At 53.9% G+C, this 25,110-nt stretch overlaps 1 protein-coding gene across 3 annotated transcripts; it reads right to left on the minus strand.

Annotated features, from left to right (window-relative positions):
- Window positions 1–633: 633 nt before the first annotated feature.
- On the minus strand, window positions 634–24,299 carry SLC41A1 (solute carrier family 41 member 1). Of its 3 annotated transcripts, none has more exons than XM_027564292.1 (11): window positions 23,364–23,789; window positions 20,686–21,697; window positions 12,298–12,405; window positions 11,162–11,233; window positions 10,374–10,518; window positions 10,084–10,230; window positions 9,349–9,496; window positions 8,501–8,580; window positions 7,880–8,014; window positions 7,428–7,576; window positions 634–4,315 (listed from the first exon to the last, which is right to left on the minus strand). In XM_027564292.1, exons 2-11 carry the CDS (start codon window positions 21,058–21,060, stop codon window positions 4,130–4,132), a joined length of 1,545 nt encoding a protein of 514 aa, XP_027420093.1. In that variant the 5' UTR covers window positions 21,061–21,697; window positions 23,364–23,789; the 3' UTR covers window positions 634–4,129. The 3 variants fall into 3 exon arrangements, with proteins under 3 accessions (XP_027420093.1, XP_027420095.1, XP_027420094.1); XM_027564293.1 differs by lacking the exon at window positions 23,364–23,789 and adding an exon at window positions 24,194–24,299 and having other exon boundaries at window positions 3,669–4,315; XM_027564294.1 differs by lacking the exon at window positions 7,428–7,576 and having other exon boundaries at window positions 23,364–23,769.
- Window positions 24,300–25,110: the final 811 nt, after the last annotated feature.

Genomic DNA, 25,110 nt, shown 5'->3' on the forward strand with positions numbered 1-25,110 from the left:
TCAGGGATAGGACGGCGCCTGGGAAGCTTGTTTTTAAATGCCCACTGGAAGATACTGTCTATTTCTGAAGATAGTTACCGTTTTGCAGCAATACAAGGTGTCTCAAGGGCAAAACTGGGATAACATGCACTATATTTTTGACTATTTCAGTATAATGCTCTTGTGTTGTCTATGCAGGGACACCTTGGCCAGTGCTTTCATCTGGCTCCAGGCGTGGTGGGCTGAGAGAAAGCTGGGTGTGGATCCACAGCCTTGGGCACTTAACCCTTCTGTGCCAAAGGCTATCCCTTGTAAAATGGTGATAAAATCTTTTGTGCAGAGCTTTTAGAGATAATATTGAAGTTGCAAGTGAGGCTATTATTTAAAACTATGTCATATAAAATATTGCATATTGAAATATTATCTAAATAATAATTAGCAAGCAATTATACTCTTTCCATTAACTTTAAATATTACCGCTTTGAAGAGTTAGTCCCAGAGTCCAGGCCCATTATAAAAGGCTGATTTCTTAAATGTTTTCATCAGAAAAAAAAAAAATGGAAATAATGTGAACTGATGGATGTGTTAACTCAATGGGGGGCGGAATCCTTTCACAACATATACATATATGAAATCATCACAGTACACACTTTAACTATCTTACAATTTTATTTGTCAATTTTATCTCAATAAAGCTGGAAAAAAGAAGGCTGATCATTGAGTAGGGTACTGCTCAGCACTGTGTGCTGTGTAACATGGTCTTGAATCTTTGGGGGGGCGTGTCCTGGGTGGGCAGTGGTTCCCAGCAGAGGCTTTAGTCAGGCCTGGATGGGGCTGCACTGTGACTCTGCCCTTCCCTACCTGCCATCTCAGAGAAACTGCTTTGTCACAGACATGTGTGTCTCTCAGAAGGCTGTGTTATCACTCTCTGCCCTGCAAACTCCAGTCGTATGAACTGTTTGTAGTTCCCAAAGGTGCCAGGCTCACTGCCCTGTTCAGCTCACCATTTCTCCTCCATGTCGCGTCTCTCCTCTCATGCTGCTCTCCTATTCTTCCTGGCTTCCTCGAAGACTTCCCTGACCCTCAAGACTTGGTTGGGTGTTCTTTCCACCTGCCTGCTCCCCAGTTAATCCTGATTCACCCCTATGGTCAGTGTATTGACATTGTCTAGAGATTGGCCCACTTCCCTTTCACTTTAAAAATGACTACTACGTTGGGGTTTGGTGTGTGCCAGGCAGTGCTTATTGCTTTCTGTGAATTGTCTTATTGGAGTCTCCTAACGACCCTAGGTGTCTGTACAGATGAGGAAACTGAAGCTCAGAGAGGGTAAACGGCTTGTCCAGTGTCACACAAATACAATTAGAAGATCTGGATCCAGGCCAGATTCTAAACCCTTTGCAGTCAACTATACATTTCTAAGCACTTACAGTGCTGAGCATGGTGAAGCCAAGTGCGAGTACTCAACAAATACAGGTATTGTCATTGTGGCCCAAGCAGGGGATAAACCTCTGCAAGGAAGGACTCTTAACCCCCAGGTGCGCCCTTTGCCAACACCCCAACCAAGGCCGAGTCAGTGTGTGGAGAGCAGGGAGGATGCCCCAGAGCAGCACTGGCTGCTTCTCAAGAAATGACTGTTTCCTATCACACATCTCTGTATTTAAGAGCTATTTCGTTTCTTGTCACTCTCTGGCCTCGTTCCACTTCTATGCAAGGAGGGGTGGGGCCGCAGAGCAGGCCCAAGACAGCAGGGGAAGCTGCTTTTGGATGAGACACACAGGAGCCACCAACCACCTAAATAAACGTCCTCTTTATTTTACCAAATATAATTTATCAGTTATGTTGACATTTGTCAATTCAGTTATAGTCACTATAAATAATTCTTAGGACACAGTTCTGTAACTTTTTAAGGATATAAGAGTAAACCAATGTTGCTCCCACAGCCAGGCCAGAAATCCACGTGGTTTGTGCAATTGGGGGGAAAGAAATGGATCATCCATGAAAGTCATGAAGTTCATTTTCTTTCCCTCTCGCCCTGCAGACCTCCCTCTGCTCATCCTCAGGGCTTGGGGCACGCCTACCTTCCCACTTCTCTGGCAAAGGAGGGCACACCGGACTCCTCCAGGGCAGCCTGGGTGAACTCCAGAGAGGAGAAAGGGGTGAGTGCCTGGGGTGGGGGTGACTGCAGACCACAGGGGCACAGCCTTGGGGGCGGAGGGGTTGGTTCTGATGCCTGTACAAGAGTCTGTGTGCAAACGTGTCTGGAGATGGACGACAAGATAGGAGAAGGCCTGAGAAGAGCAGGAACAAGGCTGGGCTGGTGTCAGTGAACTCTGCTGGGGGAAGCCCCAGCTGGGTAACCTCTATGATTCCAAGTCTAAGGGCCTAGGCTCTGGCGGGTGGCCTGGGTGGAAATGCAGAGAGAGAAAGAGTCTCTAGAGGTGTAGGGCAAGTTCCTTGGGGTGAGGCAGGGTGGTGGTAAGAGGCGGGGTCACTGCCTGGCCTTCCTCTGGAGACAGGCCCTTTAGCTGACAAGAGGGGGACAGCTGAAGGGCAGGCTATGGACAGAGAGGCTGGAAGAAACCTGCATCCGAATGCCCAGGTCTGTCCACACGTGAGTGTGGGCAGCAGAATTCTGACCTGTTCACAGTAACGTGCTGGGAGGATGCAGAGGCCCCAGCGATCTCCCACTCCTGTGCTGGGTAAACTGGAAGCAGTGGGTGGATGTCTGGCCTTCTAGATCTGAACCCTCTTTCAGGTGACTGGTGAGGACATGGAAGGAAGCGAGGGTGAGACAGGCAGTGTAGGGAAATCAGTGGTGGCTGAGCCATGGGGCCTGAGCTGTGGCCAGTGCTGCACGCAGGTGGGAGCCAGGAGCGGCGTCGAGAGGCAGACCCTGCTTGGACAAAGAGGGGAGTACAGTGAAGACGCTTTCTCTGCTAGACTGAAAAGGGCACGCAGGCTTTGCACCCGGGGAAAGAGGCAAGGGCGGGACTGTGTTTCCTCTGGCCAGTCAGTACCCAGCACAGGACCTGACGTGTAGTAGGCGCTCAATAAACAGCGCTCAGTGAATGTCAGACTGTGCCTGCAGAATCGCGCCTCTTGGGGAAGCTGCGTATTTGCTGAATGAGTGAATGAATACAAGACGGATGTGGGCAGAAGCTGAGAGAGGGGAAAACTGACTTCCACGGCATGAAAGAATGAGTGATTTCAGGAAGCAAGAGATTCTCAGGGGCCATGTGATTATGGCAGAAATCATAATCGGGAGAAACAGCAGCAGGGAAACACCCATCAACCGCCCAGCGCTTCTCCACAAACCCATTCTCCGTCCCTAATCTCGGAAGCCAATGCGGCAAGCTCTGGGGAAGGTCGTGCTTAGAAATCATTAGAGATAAAGGTGAACAGAGATGAAGAATCAGGTCTCTGGGTCCAGGGAGGATGTCGATTTTGGCAAACCTATGGGTGGACATGGGCCAACAGGGAGACCAGGTCATGGCTCATTTCTTCTTGGATGAGGCAGTCAGTTGGAAAAAAGATCAGAGGGAGGGGCTGGTGGTATGTATCAGGCAGTTGGGTAAGGAGCAGGTATATAATTTAAGGAGTTCACCTCATCCTTTTGGAGAGCAGGGCAGAGAACAGGGCTAGGATTACTTGGGGCTAGGAGCAGCTGTCTCTTGCTTAGGGTTTTGAAGTTGGTCCACTTCTAGAAAACGTATGTGTAGGGAGAGGGGAGAGTGACATTTATCCCTCTGTTCAACCAAAAAGAAAAAGAGAAAACAAAGACAAACCCCCCAAACCAGAACTGGAGTTTGCTAAAGCTAAACCAAGTGCCCCCACATCCTGGATGGAGACCCCTGCCCCAGGCATCTCCCCTGGAGGCACCCACCATGCAGCTGCACTTGGTGACTGGCCCAAACACCTACTTGTACTGTTCATCTCAGTCCCTCTGTCTTGTCTGAATTCTTACTCTACAAACTTGGCTCAATGTATAAAAATTCCCATTGAAAATAATGAGAATTCGGTATCCACATGAAGTCCTAGAAAGAGATGGGAGTGTCGAGTGGGGTGGGGGCGAGGGAAGAAGACCGCCCCCTCCCCCAAAAAATTTCAAACAGAAAGTGCAGAGAGGTGGACAGAAGGTTGAGTGACCGGGCTAGTCCCCGACATCTGTGTCTCGGTCCCCAATGAGCCAGAGGACGTGGAAGCTGAGTGCCAGGAGCCCGGTGCCGAGAAGGTCCCCCAGGGCTGTCAAGTACGGGATGGAGAAGTTGTCTGGGTCCAGGCCGCGGCCCCACATCCAGTGCACCATCCAGTCTGCGATGTAGAGCAGGATCAGCACCTGCAGGACAGAAGGGCCAGCCTACAGCTACCCCTCTCCAGGGGGAGCCAGAGGCCACGCGATCGCCCCATTCACTGCAGCGCAAGGCTCGGCTAGCTGCAGCCAGTCCTTAAGCAAGTCAGCTCATCTCTTTGCCCCTGCAAGCCCTCTCTGCTCCTCCAGCCCACAGTGACCACCTCAAACAGATGCCAGGAGGAATTTGAGTTCATCGGGAAGGAAGGTGCCTCTGTTCTCCGGAGCTGCCTACATTACATTCTGCTCCCAAATTTACCCGACAAGAGGCCTGCTAATCAACATCCTACTTGTTGCAGGAATTCAGTCCTCTTGCCTCTAATTCTGGGTCATCCTATTCTCGGGTCACTCCAATTCCTGCCATGTTGGCCTCTGCGGGAGCCCAGCAGGCGGCTGGGGGGTTGGAGTTTGCTTTTCAGAGAGGGATTTGTCCTCAGAGCAGAGTGGAATAAGGACAGTGTGAGAGGCTGCTGCCGGCACAGTTGTCCGAGTAACAGTTGATTATCCCAAGCTGCCTTCCTCCTGACCCTTCCCATTCTGCTCAAAGAATGCAAGTTTATTTTAACATTAGTCCTAGCAAAATAGAGTTAGGAATAAGTCAGCTGAATACCAAGCACACAGTGCCTAGCAATTCAAAAGACACTTTGGATGATCTGCTGCTGTGATGTATCTGTCCCTTGCTTTTCTTCCATTACTACAGATAATTAATGATGATCTACATTAGAACCTTGCTAGTGGGCCCAGGACCAGGGACATCAACAGCTGGAAGCTTGTGAAAAATGCAGAATCTTAGGCCTAATGCTGGATCTGCTAAATCAGAATCTGCCTTTGAACAAGATTTACATGCACTTTTAAGTTGGCGATGCACTTGACCTAGAATACTATGGGATGTCCACAGGCCTGCATCTTCTCTATACTCTGCACAATTCCTGGCAGTTGGGCTCCCCAGATGACTGCCTCTGAGCAAGAATGAAATGGTTTCTAACGGTAAAGCTCTGAAACAGTCATTTGGGAGGTTTTACTCCTGAGTGTACTTTGTAAATACTGTGGTATGCAAATTCTACCCAAAGGGGTTTAGTTCCTGGAACCAGAGCCCACTGGGGGATCCGGAAGCCAGATGTGATATCTAAATTTAGGCAAACTGGTTGCTCTCCAGTCTTCTCTCCAACGAAGGCAGAGGTTACAGTTTCAGCATCCTTCACCTTCTGCCTTGCCCTGCACATAGCGGCCTTGAACTTTTGTGGCCCTGACCCTGAGTGAGGGACAGCCCCCTTGAACCCTGCCCCACCCCCATAACTTCACACCCTTGCCAGCAGCTGCAGAAGGGTCCCAAATAAAGAACATGGCCAGAGGACTTTGGGACGTGCCCCAGGAAGGGACGGGCAGCAGCTGTCTCCACATTCCAGCCTCCTGAGCAGGCCCTGGGAACACGCCGGGAGAAGGCAGTGAGGGGATCAGGAGGAACCTTTAGAGGGGATCAGGTGTCCCACCCTGGCCCTGCACCAGCTGGAGAAGAGAGGAGGTGAGCGTGGCCCCCGGCGTGTTCACAGCTGGGAATGGAGGCAGGCTTGCCCTTCCCAAGGTGGCCAAGGGCCGCCCTCCAGCCACAGACCCTGGGCGCCCACACCCACCCCTGCTCTGCAACGTGCACTTCACCCCAACTCGCAACAGACCGTGGCAACTGGGGTAACGGCTGTGGGGAACTGCACGTGGTTGGCCCAGACCTGGCCAAGATGTCCTGACACCCAATAATATGTGTGTTAAAAAAAAGAGTAAAATGAGAAAAATATGTATGTTTGCTTGCCTAAATGTGGAATAAGCTTGAAGGATATATAAGAGATATAGATCAACAGATCTATATATAGCAGATCCTACTATATAGCACAGGGAGCTATACTCAATATTTTATAACAAACTATAATGGAAAAGAATATGAAAAAGGATGTATATATGTATCCTTTATATCTCTATGGAGAAGGAAATGGCAACCCACTCCAGTGTTCTTGCCTGGAGAATCCCAGGGACGGGGGAGCCTGATGGGCTGCCGTCTATGGGGTCGCACAGAGTCGAACATGACTGAAGTGACTTAACCTTAAGCTATATCTCTATGTATGAATCACTGTGTTGTACACCAGAAACTAACACAACAGTGTTAGTCAACTCTATTAAAAAAAAGAAAGAGAGGAACAGAGGACACCCATGGCCCGTGAGGAAGAGAACTGGGTGCATGCCAAGAGAGGAGGAAAGATGTTTCAGTGAGGTTTCTCTATTGACCCTTTCAAAGTTTCTGAACTAACCTATTCAAAAAACAAATCTATAGAGATTGAAAATGTCATAATAAGGATTAGGTTGGCTATAAAGGGCTTGCACGAGAGAGCCTTGCAGTGACGGAGCTGTTCTGTGTCTTGACTGTGGTGGTGGTTCATGAGCGTATGACTGATAGACCTATGCACACGCACGAGATCACTCGTAAAACTGGTGCAATCCGAGCGGCTCTGTGCATTATACCAACACGGACTTCCTGGGTTTGGTGTTGTGCTATAATCATGCAAGATGTTCCAGCTGTGGGGAGCTGCGTGATGGGTACAGGGGCTCTCTCAGCACATTTTTTGAGGGGCAAATTCTTATGAATACATAATGATTTCAAAATAAAAAGTTGAAAAAATGTAGTAAACAGCAAGGGAGAAAACATCCTAGTATTACAGAGTAGGAAGGCTGGATGGGATCCTAGAGATTGCCTAGCGCAGTGGTTTTGACACATTCTCAAGCTGTGAAATCCTCTACTCAAGTGAAATCTCCCAAGGAAGCCCAGCATGTGAGCAAAGTCACACAGAGCTCCACGGCCAGGCCAGTGGGGGTGGCACCGGCCTGAAATCCAGCACCTCTGCTTCACTCCCCTAGATTGGCAAATGTACCACTGAGGCTCAGAGAAGTAAAAAAACTCACCGAAAGCCAAACAGCCTCTTATGGACTGGGCTGGAACTGTGGTCTGCTCTCCTGAGCCCCCGTCCAGCGTTCACTGGCCACACCGTCCCTGGCCCTCCCCTCCCACCCCTGCAGGACGGCCCTGGCCCCTCCCCACGCCCCTGCCTGTCCGCACCTGGAGCAGAGCAGCTGTCATGTAGAAGATGATGAAGATGAGGGTGAGGGTGGTATGCCCACCCTGCATACAGCTGATGGTATAGAGGAACACCAGGTGTCCTGGGACCACGAGGAGGAAGAGCACGCGGGCCGAGCGAGAATTCACATCTAGGACCAGCGGAGAGGGGGCGTGAGGCGAGAAGGGGGCGACCTGGTGCCAGGAGGCGTTTCACAGCCAGGAGGTGCCGTGCTGCACTCCAGGGCAGCAGACGGCGGACTGAGTCTGCATCTGTCCCACGGCACCCAGCCCCCAGGGTGCCCCAGGAAAGGCCAGCCTTCCTGCCTGGGCTCCCCTTCTAGGACAGCTGGTGCACACAGCCCAACAGACGAGGAGAACCCGCATAACCGGGCTCCAGCTGTTTCTTAAGTGATGATGTGAACCCAGGAGAGGAGGTGGGAACTCTGCATTACCAGGGCTGAAGAAGGTGGTACAAGGGCTGGGGCATCGGCGGGGGGCTTGCTCCGAGTTCTCCCCTGGCGTCCCGTTCATGTGGAGGAAGGTGGAGATGCGGCTGGCCTGCACGGCCACCAGATTGCCCCCAACACCTGTGGAGACACGTGAATCCTAAGCCGCGATGGGCTCGGGAAGCGGGGAGGGCGTGACCCATCCACCAGTCCCTAGGAGAAGATGGAGACACAGAGCAGGGAGACTCCTTTCCAGGGTGTTTTCAAGGCTCCCCCCATCCTCCCAGTTACGGAGACACAGCAGTCTCCCGTAGCCCCGGCAGGCGGAGAGCATGGGCAGCGACAGATGCGTAGACACAGGGAGCCTGACTTCTCTACCCAGACAGCGTGTGCACCTGCGGTCATAAGCATAGCTCAGGGGACAAGCCTTGCCGTGATCAGTCCCTCTCCGAAGCTAGGCGGACCCAGCACCCCATGCTCAAGCGCCGGTTCCAGGAACCAGTCCAAGTCTTGAACTCTCTGAGCTGGACTCTCTTGCCTGATAGAACCCTGACTGATACAAAGCCCCCAGACCCTCTGATCCAGCCCTCTCCTTTCCCGCCCTGGCAGCTGATGTTGAGACCTCACCGTTAATCACCGGTGTGAAGACAGCCATCCCTGCAAAGTTGGGGTCTGAAACCGTCTTGTCCAAGATGAGGCCTCCCACACTGCACAGACACAAAGACCACTGAAGGCTTCTGCTCTGGTCCCTGGGGTGGGGCCGCAGGTCCGTCTGGACGTGGGCAGTGAGGCGGCTCCCAGGAGTCCCTTGTCCTCCAGTCCTCGCCTCCCCTTGCCAGAACCAGTTGATGCTCCTGACATTCACCCTAGCACAGCACCCCGGGCAAGCTGGTGCTGCTGGGTCAGGCAGCCACCTTCTTCAACCACCTCCCAAGTCGGCGTGAGGAGCTGCCGGCTGCCCTGCCTGCTCAGTGTTTATTTCCCCTCTGGTAAGAAGGCTGGACTTTTCCTCGGGGAACCAGCTCTCCCAGACTTGGCCACTGTGGTCTGAGTGACCCTGCTCCAATGAGGGCGCGGCCCCAGGCCCATGCAGTCAGAGCTGCACATCTCTGAGGCCACAGTGACTGGTTCAGGGACAGTCAGTGAAATTCTATAATGGGACTTTGCAGAAGACTTTAGAGAAAGAATCTCTCTCCGCCTGTTTATGGAAGCAAACCTGAAGCTGCAGGCCAGCACACAGAAAAGCAGAGCTGAGAGACGGAGAATGCTGGGGCCCGATCATTTATGTTCCTGAGCCCAGCTGTGTGTAGTCAGCTCCCTAAGCCAACGTGGTTTCTAATGAAACCCCTTCACGCGGCTCCGTCACTTCAATAGAAGCACGTGTGACTGAGCCACTATCGAAGGCATTTCTAGGGTCCGGGCCGCACTTCCTCCTTCCGGGGCTGGGAGGGCGGCGGGTAGGGGCTTGAGCCTACCTGCTGATGGCCATGGCGATGATGACGGGCTCCCAGCCCGAGTACAGCACCTCCCTTGTAGCCGGGCTCCGTCGGGCCAGCATCACCCAGACGGGGAGCAGGGCCACGAAGAAGGCGCACACCAGTGGGTAGATGTACTGCCAGATTCCTGAGAGGTGGAGAGGAGACGCAGGTGAGCACGGGCTCCCTGCTCCCAGCCTCCCCTCGGCTCAGCCTGCAAAATCCCAACAGGCCAACGGTAACACCACGCTAAATGCCAGCAAATGTATCCACTCATTTGATGCTCGCTGTTAACTCGGGAGGTACACGGGGGCCAGCCCTTTCCATTCTGTAAATGAGGAAGCCAAGGTGAACCTCTTCAGACACTGAACTTATTAGGGGCAGAGACCAGGTCCTAAGTTTCTTGCTTTGATCCCTGGAAAAATCTCCATCTCTTCTCCTTCATTGTGCAAGCAGATTCCAGCCTTAGTTCCTTTCCTTTGCCCTTTCCCCTTCCCCCTCCATAGGACCAAATATATTTCTAAGATACTTTCACCCCTGCTCCCACTGCCTGCGTGAAGCTGAGATAAGAACTCAGCCTCATCTCTGTGAGGCAGGGAATTATTACAAACTGTGTTCCAATCAAATGGTTAGGAACAGAGGAGAAATCCTTACACATGTGCGAAAGCCCTACCACATCTCCCAGTCCCACCCAGGAATCCACCCTGGTGGCATCCTCAGTGACCTCAGCCTCACCCTGCTCCAGGTAGAGTCCCCAGCTGATGCCCGAGAGCAGTGCCAAGGTGATGAGGTCACCCAGGCTGGCAGCAATGGGCGTGGCCACATTGTCTGGGTTGATGCCAATCTTGCGAGAGCCAATGATGACTCCAATCATGATCATGCCTGGGGAGGAAGGAGAGGGGCCAGGCAGGGGAAGATGAAATGACGGGGCATTCACCAACCGAGAGGGAGACTGGAGGGGCCTGGTTTCAGACACCTCTGGGACCGCCCTGCCTCCCCCTCAGCCCCTCCCTCGCCCTCCTTACCCAGGACCAGAGAGGCAATGGAGGCTGTGGCTACACTGCTGGCACAGAGCAGGAAGGCGTGCGGGATGCTGAAGTGGCCGTCAGGGATCCAGCCGAAGACCACGGCGGCGATGGACGCCAGGAAGCCCACCACCGTGGCCTGCACCTGGGGAGGGGAGCCGTGACTCAGGGAGCAGAGCGCTTCTCAGCTGAGGTCACAGAGCACTCAACCAGACCTCCTCCCACCCCTCACAGCTCCAGGAGGCAGGCAGAGCTGGCCTGTCCAGTCCTCCCAGGCAGGAATGATGTCTTTATTTATTTAGTTTCACACGAGACACCAGTATGGGGTAGTGCACCCTGCAGGAGCCCGGGACATGTTACTGGCTGAAGGAGTGCTCCTCTGGGGCCCGGGGGAGGGTCCACAGAGCCCGAGACTTCATCCAGACACAGGCCTGGGACTCAAGGGGAAGAACTCCTGGTCCGGAAACTGTGCAGCCTCATGGGGACATGGGACAAAAGTGGTCAGGGGCCTTCAGCACTCCAAGTCTCCTCCTGATGTGGGCCGGGGGGACACAAGCCTCCTGCATCACTGCAAGCAGAGAACTGACACTGAAGATCCTGGGAATCCCCCTGATCTTGGCCATTTTCCTGGGAAATTTGGAAAAACTCCTAGAGTTCCTTTGGGAGAAGGCAGCTCAGCAGGACCTTGGAGCCTCACTCGGGAGCCAGTGGGTGCTGACAGGCCTGTCACATTCCTGCCCAGGGAGGAAAGAGGCTGAGCCCCACCGGCCTGGTCCCTGCTCTCTTACCTGAATGAGGGCCATGTTCCCAGTGATCATCCGCCAGAGCTCCTTGGGTGTGTCCATGTGCCCGATGTTGGCCTGGGAAAGGGAGGACCAGGGTCTGGAGCGGCAGGCTGGGAAAGCCTGTTCACTAGGATCATGCCTGGATCAGCAGACGGTGCACGTGCCCTGAGACCCTGGACCAGGGTGTGACCCGCAGGGAAGGTGAAGCAGGGTGGAGGGGCTGGATGAGAGGGAAGGCGCAAGACCGCCTTGAGCTCCTGCCTCTGGCTGGGGGGTGGCCAGGGGGCTCGTAAGGCAGTGCCCTCTTCTCCCCTCCTCTCAGGACAGAGGCCGATTCTGGGCTCTGCCCTGCTCATCTGGGCAGCTCATCCCCATACAGGTGAGAAGGACCCGATCAGTCCCTGGCTCTGAAGCTAGCTGGCCATCCAAGGGGAACATGTCAGCTGCTGGTGCAGGACAGAGGCCCTGAGAGTGTTTGGGAAGGACTGAGGTGGCTGGGAGCAGGCCAGGAGGGCAAGATGGGGAGGGCTAGGCAGGCTGCCACTTCTCTCTGCTCCCTTCTCTGGGCTCATGGCCATGCGGGGACATCCCTGCCACCTGGCTCTCCTGGCCTCCTGCGTTTTACCACTTCCTACCTCCTGCCCCGTGGCCCTGAATCTGGTTTAGTCTCCGCACATCAGTGGCTGATCTAAGGTTGTGGGAGGTGGGAGTGATGAGCAAGCTGCCATGGGGGAGAGGGAGCGGGGTGGGAGGGGGCTGGAAAGGCCTGGCTCTGCTCCGGCCCAGCTGCAGAGCAGGGCTGGAGATCAGAGAAGGCCCCCGGCTGTGCAGGTGAAGGGACCAGCGTGATGCTCCCCTGGCAAAGCTGCACAAACAGTCACGAGGCGGGTTGCGATGCAGGGAGTGGGGCAAGAGTCCAGGGATGGCTGGGACCTCCAGAAACCAAGCCTGGGAACCACTCTGAGCAGGGAGCCCCTGACCAGGGGCAGGACAACCAGCCTGGGATCTCCCTGAGCCTTTCCAGCCCGGACCCACCTTGTGGACCTGAGCAGCTGAGAAAGGCCTGCAGTGCCCTCTTGGTCAGGCTCTGTGGTGCCTGAGTCTCTGTGTGCCCCACTCCCTCCAGCCAGGACACTCACTGCGGTGGAAAGCCTTGATGCCAGCGTCATTTCCAGGTTTCCCTTAAGGCCCAGCAGTGCAGGCACCAGGATGAAGACCTCTGTCACCTTCTGGAATACTTCCCAGTGCTACAAGGGGAAAACAGAACCCAGGAATCTCAGGGCCCCACAGGGCTGGCATCAAAGTTGAAAGTGAAACTGAGTCCCCTGAAAGTGAGTTTATGATTAATTAATAAACTCTGCTCCGAGTTTATGATTAATGTTTCTATCCAAAACTTTATTCCTTTCTTGTCCCCGTCTGAATTCAATCCCTTTCTTGCCCCTTCTGACCTCAATCCTGTGTTAACTAAACAGCAATCAGCCAGAGTCAGATGACTAAGATTGCTGAGATCAGTGATAACACTGTTACAAGCTCAGGTTGTTTCTCCTGGGCAAGATGAGTTACCAGAGCTTTTTTGTTCTTCTCCTTTAAATCCCCTCACTCAAAGACCAAGTGGGAGAGGCTCTGAGGCTTGTCTCCCTCGCCTTGCCTGGTGTCCTGCAGTAAGCTCTTGTTGCTGCTGCTGCTAGGTCGCTTCAGTCGTGTCCGACTCTGTGTGACCCCATAGACGGCAGCCCACCAGGCTCCCCCGTCCCTGGGATTCTCCAGGCAAGAACGCTGGAGTGGGTTGCCATTTCCTTCTCCAGTGCATGAAAGTGAAAAGTGAAAGTGAAGTTGCTCAGTCGTGTCCGACTCTTCACGACCCCATGGACTGCAGCCTACCAGGCTCCTCCATCCATGGGATTCTCCAGGCAAGAGTACTGGAGTGGGGTGCCATTGCCTTATGCCCTTACTTTGCTGCAAACCTGCAATCAGAGTTTGGCTTTCTGTGCTGTGGGCACACGAGCCCTTGCTTGGTTACAATTGGATAGTCTGGGAGCAGGGGGTTGAGAAGGAAGTGGAATCAGCAGGGAGTGAGCTGGTCAGACGCCTTTCCTCCAGGAATCCTGGAAGCAAACCAAGTCCACGATGCTCCAAACAACATAGCCCCCTTCCTGCCACCCAGAACCGGGGATGTGCAGAGGGTCTCCCCAGTCAGGAGACCCCAGCCTGGCTCTGCTTCCTCTGGCTACTTTGTGGAGCCAGGAGAGAAGATGGTGGGGACCCATGCAGCTGAGTCACCCTGGAGCTGGCTTACACCCCAGAACTCCAGCGCAATCACCCTTCAAATCGCCTTCAGTCTAGTTTCTTTGTGGCCTCAGCCCCGGGTGGTGTTGTCTCAGCTGTTGAGCGCTGGGCTCCACGGGGCTAAGGAGATTAGAGAGTTTGTTTGGCTTCTATCTCCAAGGGCTCTGGGCCTCAGCCACAGCTGCTCTCCTTCAGAGGAGGCTCTGAATGCAGACGGTGGCCCCCAAACCTCAGAAGGCTCGTCTGCAAGAGGTTTTTCATTCCTCCTCGGCCCTGTCACCCCAGAAAGCTCCCCCAGTCTCTTGGTTAGGAAACGGAGGGGTGCTGGTGCGGGAAGAGCACAGGCGCCGTGGATTCCAGCCCTGAGACCATCAGGCTCCGCGCTCCGACCCTGTCTTCCAGCCAGTGTCTTCTTAAGTCTGCACTAAACGCCAGGCTAAGGGCTCTCTGTACAGTTTTCCTTTTACTCTATCAAAAGCCTGGTGAGGTAGGAGGTATTCTTATCCCTGTTTTGTAAAGGAGGGAACTACTGAGGTTCAGAGAGCACTATATTCAGTCCTGGGAGGAGAAATGCAGGAGCCAGGACTGGCTATTTGAAAGCTACTTTAATTGCAACTGAAACTGAAGACTTGCAAGAAATGCTGGGGTCGAGTTACCCTTCCTGGCCCCAAGGGCAATGTGAGTTCTTTCAGTGCTTCCTATTCTAAGAATGGAAACGTTGATGTTTGGCAGAAAACAACAAAATTCTGTAAAGCAAGTATCCTTTAATTAAAAAATAATTAAAAAAAAAAAGAATGGAAAGCTTTCAGGTTTGGAGAGAGGAGGGGTCAGGCAGCCAGACGGAGATACGCAGGCTGATCAGACTACCAAGGTCAGGAAGCAAAACGCAAGGGCACTGGACTGACAGCCTTTGGTCTCCCACGTGAGACCACAAGGGTGGGCCACGTGCTCTGTCCCCAACATTGTCCCACAGAGGCCAGCAGGGGCTCCTTAGACAAGTTACAAGGCCTTGAGCTCCTGACTGTAAAATGTACACTTCAGGGGCCAGATCAGATGGTCCCCAATGGCAATTCCAGGACCGACACTCTACAGTTAATGATAAGCAAGGCTGCAAATCAAATCCACAATGAGATATCACCTTATACTCGTTACGATGGCAACTATTAAAAAACAGAAAATAACAAGTGTTGACAAGGATGTGGAGAAATTATAAGCCTTGAGTACTGTCGATGGGAATGAAACATGGCTCAAACACTATGGGAAACGGTATGGCTGTTACTTAACAAATTAAGACGAGAACTACTATGTGATCCAGCAATCTCACTTCTGGTATATACTCAAAATAATTGAAAGCAGGGTGTCAAAGAGATATTTGCACATCCGTGTTCATAGCAACCTTATTCCTAATAGCCAAGAGGTAGAAGCAACCCAAGTGTCTGTTGATGGATAAATTAATAAACAAAACACAGTCTTACATACACAAGGGAAAGTTATTCAGCCCTAAAATGGAAAGAAATCCTGTTATATGTAACAACACAGATGAACCTTAAGGACAGTATAGTGAGTGAAACAAGCCAGTCGTAAAAAGACAAATACTATATGATTCCATTCATACGAGGTATCTAAAGCATTCAACTTCCTAGAAATAGAAGTAGCTTGCTGGTTACCTGGGACTGGGAGGAGGGGGGAAGGGAAGTCGATGTTTAGGCGTAGAGTGTGGAGTTTTAGCTCTGTAAGATGAAAACGTTTTGGAGACCTATTTTACAACAGTGTGAATATACTTAACACCACTGAACTGCACTTTAAAAATGGTTAAGATGATAAATTTTATGTTATGTGTTTTTTTTTTTAACACAATTTAACAACAACAACAAAACAGAGGAGCATGGAAATCAGAGGGGCTGAGGCCGGGGGAGGCGGCGCGTGGGATCCTATAAAGGCAAGGACCTCTCTTTTCCTGTCAGACTTCTTTTTGTGGGTATGGGGGTGTGCGGGTTGACAGTGGGGGTCCCTACCAGGACCCCAGAGGAGGGCTCCCCTCATTAGGGCTAGAGTGCACCCTTCCGGGGCTCCTGGCCTAGCCCCTCACAGTGGAAGGCATAGGAATCTTTTTAGGGAAGGTGCTCTCTTGAACACTAAGGATGGGAAAGAAACCCCCTGACCCCCAGCCACAGTTGCTGAGCTTTCAGACACCCACAGGAAGAGCTGGGAGGGAGGCGCATCCTTTCTTAGCCCTGGGGCCCCTAGAGGGGAGGCAGCCCCACAAGCCCCATGGGCCCTGGAGGAGCTCAGGCACTGTTGCTCTTGGCCAAGGCTGATGCATACCGCTGGGGCTCCAGCTCCCAGCAGGCAGGGCCGTGCCCCGCTCTGCCCCCTTCTCCCTCACCTCAACTGGACACGTAGCTCAGAGAGCAAGCATTCCTTCTGCGACACGCCCCCCCCCCCCCCCCCCCCCCAATAAAAGTGGCTGACTGGAGGTTTTGGAAGCTTCTCTCAGAGCCCAGCCCCATATCCCCTCTTCACTGCATAACACCCACCTCTCATAGCTTCCAAGCCTCCGGTTCTGTGAAAAGCTGTGATCTGCAGGTAGGCGTATGTAAAATGTGTGTGTGTATTGGCAGGGTGAAGAAGCCCGAAAAGAAATACTCCAAGTGTATGCCAGAAATATTTTCTGGATTGTTTGTAAGGAATATTGTCTTTATGATTAAGAAAAAATATATATATATGAAGCTCAGCTAACCACTCTAGCTGCCACTGTATTATATACTAATACTTAATACATATAAATATATATAAATATATACATGAGGTTCTAAATATCCTCAAATCCTTGCACCCCCTCAGCACATATATACCTTCTCCTTCAGCTACACTAGGACCTAGAAGGGATGGGGCTTTAGCAGCGATTTGGACAGATAAGCAAGTAGGATGGGCACCCATGCTAACAGCCCCTGTCTTCCGGGCCTGCCAGGGGACAGTCTGGACCCTCACACCACCTGACCCCCCCACCCAGCAACACCCTGAGCTGGCACTTGGTCACAGTAGCCAGTGGCTACACACATGCTTTCTTCACCCACAAAAGCCTCTCAGGGGAGCCTCTGACATGCGTGTGTGTGTGCATGGCTCTGGGAGGGCCCGGGAAGCAGGCTGGCCCTGAGATGAGCAGTGGGTAGAGACACAGGGGGTCAGGGGCCCAGTGTGTCTCCTTCCTGCTTTGGCCTAATTCAGGCCCGTCCTGTTCACCCTGCCTGGAAGTGTCTGACCCTGAAGTCAGACCCACGAGCCAAGCCTTCACCCACGCCTTCCTGCTCTGCTGGGGATGGAAAAGGACACATTCCAGGAAGCCCTTGGCGGGAGATGTGGATGGCACACAGGGGCAGATTTCACTGCTTCTCAGAAATGCGGCTCCTCTTCCCTTCCTTCTCTGTCTGTGGATGGTGTGTGTGTGGGGGGGGGGTGGGCAGTATGGGGCTCACTGGTTCCTGATAGCTTGGAGGAGGGATGAGCCTGCTGCTCCCCCCACAATAATCCTGACTCATCACCAAAGGTTTCACACCTCAGGGAACCTACTGCTGTCTCACCCTGGTCTGTTCCTCTTCTCTCTTCCATCTGACACCTCCTCTGGCCTCAAAGAGAGAACCAAGTGTGCCTGGAGTGTTCTGCCCTGAGCCTTCTTCCCCTCCAGGAGGAGAACAGCAGGGAAGAAAGTCACAGGCTAGAAAGGCTGGAGTCAAAGACACAAAGCCGACTCAGACCCCCAGCAGCTCTGAGAACTGGGAAGAAGCAGGAGAACATGGGAAGCTGGGCCAGAGCTGACTCTCAGGGTGAGGACTGAGTCAGCTCAGATGAGTGTAAACCTAGCCTGCAACTATGGCTCTCCCTGCCACCTGCAGGCATCCTCTAGGTGTCCAAGGAGGAGGCCCTCAGGGCAGCGCCTGGGGATAGAAAGCTGGACAAAGTGTGATAAGGGAGGTGGATACCTGAAACCTGAGTGCTCCGCTCAGGAATACAGGCAGCCTTGGGGCAGGCCAGCCAGGGAGGAATGTTTCTGCTCCACCCCGCTTCCCCAAAGCCATCCTTGCCATTCACTTTGACCTTTGCAGACTCCTCTGTACACACAGAAAAGCCAGAGGAGGAGTGTTTACGGGATAGGGTGTCTCCTTTCCTCAGGATCTTCAGCACAAGAATAGTGAGGATCAAGAGCTGGGAGACTCACCTGTTTTAACACAGCTTAGAATTCCAGTGACAGAGAAGGAAACGGCAACCCACTCCAGTATTCTTGCCTGGAGAATCCCAGGGACTGAGGAACCTGGTGGGCTGCCGTCTATGGGGTTGCACAGAGTCGGGCACAACTGAAGCGGCTTAGTAGCAGCAGCAGCAGAATTCCAGGGAAGGCTGGCACACCACCTCCTGCCACCCCCATCCCTCCAAGAGCTTACAGAAGAGGGGAGTGAGGTGCCCTGGGGCAGCCCAGGACTAAACCAGGAGGCTGGGCAGGGCCTCTGCAGGATGGAGGCTCCCCAGCCCAACCCCTCTTCATTTCCTACACTGGGCCCAGTCCTGGTTTCCTTCCCAAATGCTTCAGGAACTTCAGCCTCGGCAGTGGGGCGGTTGCAGCAGACTGCAGTCTACTTAACCTTTTCTTACCTTTGGCCAGTAGTCAGTTCCTTATCTCACTGCAAAGGTGGCTGTACACACCTTTGGAGGGAGGGCAGATAAGAGGAGACAGAAACGGGCCTGGGGAAAAGACTGGGGCTTCTGCAGCAGTGGGGAAAATGAGGGCCTCGGACCAAGGAGACGTCTGCACCGGCACGGCCCTGTGCTCAGCTGCTCTGAGACACGGGGGACACCCTACAGCCAGCTCCTCCCAAGGGCCACTTAGAGGACTCCATCCCACTGCAGTTCAGCTTAGCTTGTGAGGGGGAAATGCAGGTGTGAATCATTAGAAACTGTCCTGTTCCTTCTGACCCCAAGATGCCAGTCACCTCTTTCACCCCCTTAGATACGGAATAAAAACCTCCCCGCGGTCCCTGATTTCTCTGCTCCTGCCATCCCTGCTGTGACTCGACTGTAGCCATCTGCAGGGCTTGCTCCAGACACGCTGCGGGAGAAGGCTGGGGGCGGGCACAAAGACAAACCAGCCACTGTCCTCCATACCAACTGGCCCTTAGCTCTGCAGTGAGCCAAGGTGCCACACCAAGGGCAAATGCTGGCCTGGCACCCTGGGCAGGCTCCAAAGATTACCTACCTGGGTTTCTCAATGTCTCAGGGTAAGGGGTAAGATGCCGGAAGTCATTTCCAGCTCTAGAATTCCCTTGAGTGTGTAAGAGAAGGGGAGGGAGTGGCCCTCTAAGAATCTTTGTTCTTGCTCATTTAGAATATAACTCCAGTTGTTCCAGATTCCAGTCTACCCTCCAACTTTGGAACCATGGCCACGGTAAAGGCTATAGAGGCTTAAGGACATAGGTTCTGAGTCCGATGACCAAGGACAAGTTACTAATCCCTTTGAGCCATTGGTTCCCTATCTACACAATGGGGACAGTTATGGTTTGAACCTCACAGGTTCACAGAAGACTCCAACAGATGCTGCCCACTACCGTTCTTACTTTCTAGAAAATACAATAACCCCTCCCAGGTTACCATCAGACCCTGGTTCTACACCCCTTTGGAGGCATCAAACCAGAACTGGAAACCTCTGAGAATGAGAACCCAGGCCACAGGAAAGGGATGGAAGAGGTGGAGAAACTGCTACCCTGGTCTAATTTCTCCTCCTCTCTTTACCCCACTCACTACTCTAGGAGGGGGAGCAGCTACCAGGGCGAGGAATCCAAAGCCTGTCCTCCCTACTCCAGACTGGCATCCCAACCTCCATGAGGAACGATCCCCAAAGAGACAGGTTAAGGGAGACAGAAGGCATGATATAAACACCATCCTCAGTAGCAATCAAAGGAGCAGGGTCCCCCTAAGGTCTCAAGTCAAAGTGGTCCAGGTAGACACCATTGAAAGAACCTCCTAGAACCAACCACCCTGCTTTCTGGGACAGGGGCCTGGTAAGACTTGCCAGCAGGACTCTGTATTATCATATACATCATTTGTAGGGCTGGCTCGGCAAAGGAGAGGGGATGCTGAAATCCACATCCTCCTGAGAGATTCCATGGCCAAGGACTCACTGGTTTGGGCAGGGGGCAGTGGGAGGCCCAAAGGGCAAAAGCCAGATCACCTCCAGCCTTCCTATTTCTCTGAGTACCTAGGACAGAGCCCAGAACTCAGTAGGAATCTGATACATGTTAATGATTAGCTTAGATAAACCCAGCACTTTCAGAAAGCTTTATGTGTCTTACTAAGCCTCAGAAACTTTAGCTGGAAATAAAGCTTTAAATCATCTTGGGGACCTGGAGGTCCTGGGTAAGTCCTAACCCACAATACTCTAACATAGCATATCCCTGGCTCTTAGCTTCCTGGTTCTGCCAATTCCTGTCCTTAATTCTATCTAGGAGCCTCAAAAAGAGCTCTCTTTGCCCACCACAGGTTCATGAAAGACAGGTAAGAAGCAAGGAGAAGAGACAGTTCTGCCCAGGTTTGGTTATATTTTGTCCCCATATTTGTCACATAATCAGCACTTCTATGTCTTATCACGCCAACCCCCCAAATCATGTCTCAGCATGTACCCACCCCCATTCTCTAAGGAGAGCCTGCCAAGGTTACACGAAGACAAGCAACACAAAATGCCTTTAAGAACCTTCTCGCTTAATTTGAGACCCTCTTGGCGGCTGGACAAATTCCTGCCCAGCAGGGGGATGAAGGGAAGGCTTGAGACTGAGCTTTCTACTGTGGGTATCCTTGAAACCCCCAAAATAAAGGGGAAAGAAAGCCTAAAGAGAAGGCCCACGATCTAAATGTCTCCTAGTGAGCTGGGCTCAGCAGGAACGACCAGGAGGGATGGCAGGCAACAAGCTGCTCCATCTCTCCTCTTCCAAGCCTGAGCTTGGGAATCAACCCTGCTTCTGTTTAAGCAATACAGCCCTGACCACCTGTCCCAGGGCTACCCGGCTTCCTCAAGGCTTCTGTAGAAAGGGACTAAAGGAAGAAGAAACCGAGGACATGATCCAAAGGGAAACAGTGTTCCAGGAAGCAGCAGCTGCTTCTGACAGGGAGGTGGAAGAAAAGCTTCAAGAGACAGTCTCCCAGGAGGAAAAGATGGCTCTAGGCTCAGTGTCCAGGGCCGCCCTCCCAGCCCCTACCTGCACGATGTCCAGCACCATGCCGGCGGCCACCGTTCCGAAGCCGGCCAGGAGGAAGGGGAACAGCACCTGCAGCCCGATGGAGAAGGAGGTCTCCTTGAGCGGGGAGGGGGCGGCGGGGCCGTGGTCCGAGCTGACGTCGTCACTCTCGTTGCTCTGGCTGCCGTTCTCCAGCAGGGCATCCTCCTCCCGGAGGCCCTTGGCGTTGGCCCGAGACTCAGGCACCACCACCTCGACCTCCGCCCCATCGGGCCCCAGGAACTCCGAGGTCCCAGCCAAGGGCTCTCGGCCCGGGCCCTCCGAAGAGCAGGCTGAGGCGGCGGGACCAGTCCCGTTCAGCTGGTGGGCGTCCTTGGGCTCTGGCTTGGAGGACATGTCGCGGAGGGAGGAGGAGAAGGGGGGAACTCTCCTCTTTTTGTTTTTCCGCTCTCTCTCCCTTTCTGACTTGGGAAAGAACTTAGTCTTGGGGTGAACGCAGGCGTGGTGGCCGCGGGACCTCTTCCCACGGCTCTCCGCTCCGATGGGGCGCTTCAGAAGCTGATCCACCGACAGGCAGCCCCATCAAGCACTGAAGCCACAAGCTGGAGGGGAGCAGGAAACTCCGCACCAGAGGCTGCAGCTGGCGCGAGGGGTGCAGGTGCCCGATCCAGCAGGCCAAGAAGCTTCTTGGGGGGAGCTCCTCTGGCCTCCTAACTTCTTTGGTTCTCAGCGCAGACTCCTCAGAGTCGGAGGCATCCAGAGCAGAAGAGCCCGGTCAAGTCTGGGGTGCCTCTGAGGTGGCCCTGCTTTGATGACAAGCAGCCCAAGTTCAGATCCTTCCGAAGGCAGACTTGGCCTGGGGCGGCCTCTGGCTGGGCTCCGTCAGCTGCCCACAGCTCCTCTGGCTCTGCTGGTCCCAGGGCAGCGTCAGCCCTCTTTCTCCTTTTTTCCAGAGACGTTCTTCCTTTCTGGGAAGACCCTGTATCTTCCCCAATCCCTGGTCCTCACAGTCACAAGAATCTGGATGGAACACCTTATGTGGGAAGAAGGAAGACAAGGGAATGTTACGATATGGCAGAAGACAGCTGCTACTCTGAGAATATTCCCACACGGCAGGCATAAGGAGTTTGCTATTTCCCTTCCTTTTCCACTAACACCCTCCATTCCTGCCCTGCAACATCTGGATGCCCAGTAGGCACTAGTCCTGCCATCCTCCCAACAGGCAACACACTGCCCACCAGGGACCACCACCATGGTCAACAGCCATGAGATGGGCCAGCCTGGGACGGGGAAGATGCTGTGCAGGAGGCCTTGGCATTGCCTTCTCAGCAATGGGGGATGGGAAGGGATGTCCTGGGGGAGATCCCTTCTTGAATGTCCATTAAGAACCCAAGGTTACTAAAATGCGGTCTCCCAGCGGGGTCTCTTCCAAATTCAGTCACAAGCTTCCTACAGCCACATGGCTGTAGAAAGCGATAGTTTACAGTCATAAGGCAAATAAGCAGGAAGAATCTGACTACTGAATGAAGGTCCCTACGCCCCTACAAACCCTAGTCCCTGAGGGAAAAAAACCAACAAACTGGGAGGACTCCCCAGGCAATGGGGCAGGCCTGCCAGACCAAGGCCAAGAGCCAGAGGCCTACCCACTCCTGCCCTTGAGAGTCAACAGTGTTACAAAAAGCTCAGACACTGACTTGGATCCAGGCCTCTGCTACTTCTCTCCCTCTGCTCTCGGCCTTGTGAGCTCTTCAGATAGGACTAGAGTATTATCTCACTTTGAAGGGAAAGACGGTAACACTGTGGTTATTATGCACAGATTTCAGTTCTCTAGGTTCGCCCTGTTCCCCAGGGTTACTGAGAGTTGGATATAATGGAATTCTTAAAAACAAAAACAAAAGAGCACCATCGGAAAAAATAAATAAAACAGAGCAAAATAAAAAACAAAAGCAGTATAAGCCAAAACGCACTTGCTCCCAAATGCATGTCTCTTTAGGGTAATGGCCCCACTTCTTCTTGCCTACAGGAATCCCCAGGCCTTGTTCCCACCCGATTCCATCCCACCAGAAGAGCTCTCACGAGTAAAAAATACGTTTAAAGAGAATTTCCCTAGGAAGGATGAACAGGTCCTTAAGTATTCCAAACACACACAATTAGTCAACTCCAGTTTGGGGAAGGGTGGATCAAACTCCAGTAACTGGCCCACAGGAATTGCTTTCTCTTTGTAGCCACTCACGTCACCAGGACTCCCTTTTCCAGTCTCCTTAAACACTGTCCTGTTAGTTCTTTCAAACACCCTCACTAGAGATCCAGGAAGAAACCTCTGAGCAGGAGAGAACCCGCGGCTCCTGTGCCAGAAAAGTTTCTCAGTCCGCTAAAACCTGACCGGCCCTCCTCCTCCCGCCTTCCTGGCAAGTTACCTAACCTGAAACGGGGCTCGTAGCGAGAGAAGCCAGCCCCTCATCCACTGCTGCCAGTAAAGAGACTTCAACCGGGCCTAGGCCCTGGGATGAAAGAGGCAAAAGTGACCCGGGATGCTCTGGGGAGGGGACTAAGCAGATGGCTTTCGTGTCCCCGAACCCAGGGATTGGGAGAAGTATCTGGGTGCCCCTCCGGCCTCTCCTCCAAACAGAGTCAGCGAACGCGCGGGGTGCCAGGTCCCTCGGCCTCGCCACCCAGCCCCTAGACCCAACAGCACTGACCTGCCCCTCACTCGGGAGGAAAGGGGGCGCCTGGCGACTGGCGGCGGGGACCCGTGGTCTCGGGGGAGGCAAGGGTCCCCCTCTTCTCATCACTCCTCCTCTGCAGTCCTCCTCGGCCCCCGGATGCCCCCCGCCACACACACACACACCCCAGCCTAGGCGAGCGTCCAGCCGCGGCACCCGACTTGCTACATTTCGCCTCGGCGCTGGGCGAGCGAGGCCGCCGCTCTGCTTCCACAAGGGTTAGGTGGCCCTGGCGGGCAGGACAGATCGCCGCGTCCCAGGCGGGGCGGGGGGCAGTCCGGACGGCGGGCCGTGGGGCCGAGCTCGCTCGCCCCCAATCCCTTCTTGCCCGCAGACTTGGGCCTGACTGGTTGGCTGCTAGCGGCAAACGTGATCTGGGGCAGAATGGGTGGCACCCCCATTCCATCAAAAATAGATTCCGCTGTCCAAAAATGGACAGCGGCAGCCCCCAATCAGAGGCGGCGAGGGGGGCGGGCTCGGCTGCGGCCCGGCCCCGGGGGCGGGGCGCCGGGGAGGCGCAGTACGCGGGGTGACGCGCGCTGGAGGCCGCTCGCGGGTCCCCGCGTTCCTCGCGTGGTGCCGCCGCCCGGGGCCGCCACGCCGCGCCGGGATCGTCCCTCGCCCCTTTAAGGCGTGCGCGCCGGTGCGCGTCTACCTCTGCGTACGGAATTGTTTCCTTGTGCCTCCGGCCTTCGGCAAGACCGGGAAACCTCCCAGCGGAGCCGCCAGCTCTGACCACCGGGACTCAAACCACCTTGCCGCTGCTCTGCGCCCCGGGCTCGGTTCCCGGAGAGAACCGTCCCTACCTTGTTTGGGTACACAGCCTCTTGCCTGCTGGGGAGAAGTCACCTCTGCTCTTTCCGCCAGATGCCGCGTTCCTGCAAGCGCGTGGCTCAGCCTGAAGGAACCGGCCTTAATAAAGTCCCAGCCTTGGAAGGGCTGGAAATGGGCGGGCGGGAGGGAGGGAGGAAAAAGAGGTCAAAACCTCCGCTGCGGTCCTATACTCACCGCCCGAGGCGGGGCGGCGGGGAGCCTGGGTTCCTCTGACCCGCTGATTCTGGTGGCAGCACGGAAGGATGTATCCATCCCGGGCTAAACAAAATCCAACTTTCCCTGACGCACCTTCTGGGATCAAAGAGGGCTGTTCCCATTTCGCCTTTTGCCACTTCCTCCCTGGGGTATCTCCACCTCTCCAACGCAAACGGAGAACCAGTTCTTTTGGGGATGTTTTGGTGTACGGGGTGTGATCTCCCCCGTAAAGGAACCGCCACCCTTGGGTTTTCCCCTCCTGTCAGTGGAACCTGTGACCAGTGGTTCCTTCCTGTCATTTTCCTCCCGGAAAGTGGCTCAGGGGTGCATTCGAGCGTGACTCCAGACCCCCGGATGAGTTTTGGAGTAGAGATGTGCCTGCGGAGAGAACACAGCGCTGGGTAGGAGCTTCTGGCTGCCTCTTCCTCTTTCTGAGATACCGCAACCTCCCCCCTACCCACCAACACGCACGCACCCCAGCACACACACAGCAACAGGAGCAGGTAATTAATTCCTTTGCGCAAACCCGCACAGTCTAGTCCCTATTTCCCACTCTAGTCCTCAGGATTATTCCAGTTAAGCTGCTGGGACATTTGGCATCAGGGCCTGCAGTTTTTCATAGCACCTAGTACAGGAAATGGCTGTGTCAAAATTGGGGTTCTAATTTGGCCAGGAACACTACGTCTTTCTGCCT

The sequence above is a fragment of the Bos indicus x Bos taurus genome, chromosome 16, assembly GCF_003369695.1.
Source record: "Bos indicus x Bos taurus breed Angus x Brahman F1 hybrid chromosome 16, Bos_hybrid_MaternalHap_v2.0, whole genome shotgun sequence".
NCBI classification, from domain to species: domain Eukaryota; kingdom Metazoa; phylum Chordata; class Mammalia; order Artiodactyla; family Bovidae; genus Bos; species Bos indicus x Bos taurus.

Bases quoted from the DNA above. Each gene is read 5' to 3' on its own strand.
- SLC41A1 (XM_027564292.1), bottom strand. From the start codon at position 21,060: ATGTCCTCCAAGCCAGAGCCCAAGGACGCCCACCAGCTGAACGGGACT. The intron at 10,231-10,373 runs GTAAGGAGGGCG...CTTCCTCCCCAG, and splicing joins CATTGCCTCTCTGGTCCTGG to GCATGATCATGATTGGAGTC. The intron at 4,316-7,427 runs GTGCGGACAGGC...TCTGTCCTGCAG, and splicing joins TGACAGCTGCTCTGCTCCAG to GTGCTGATCCTGCTCTACAT.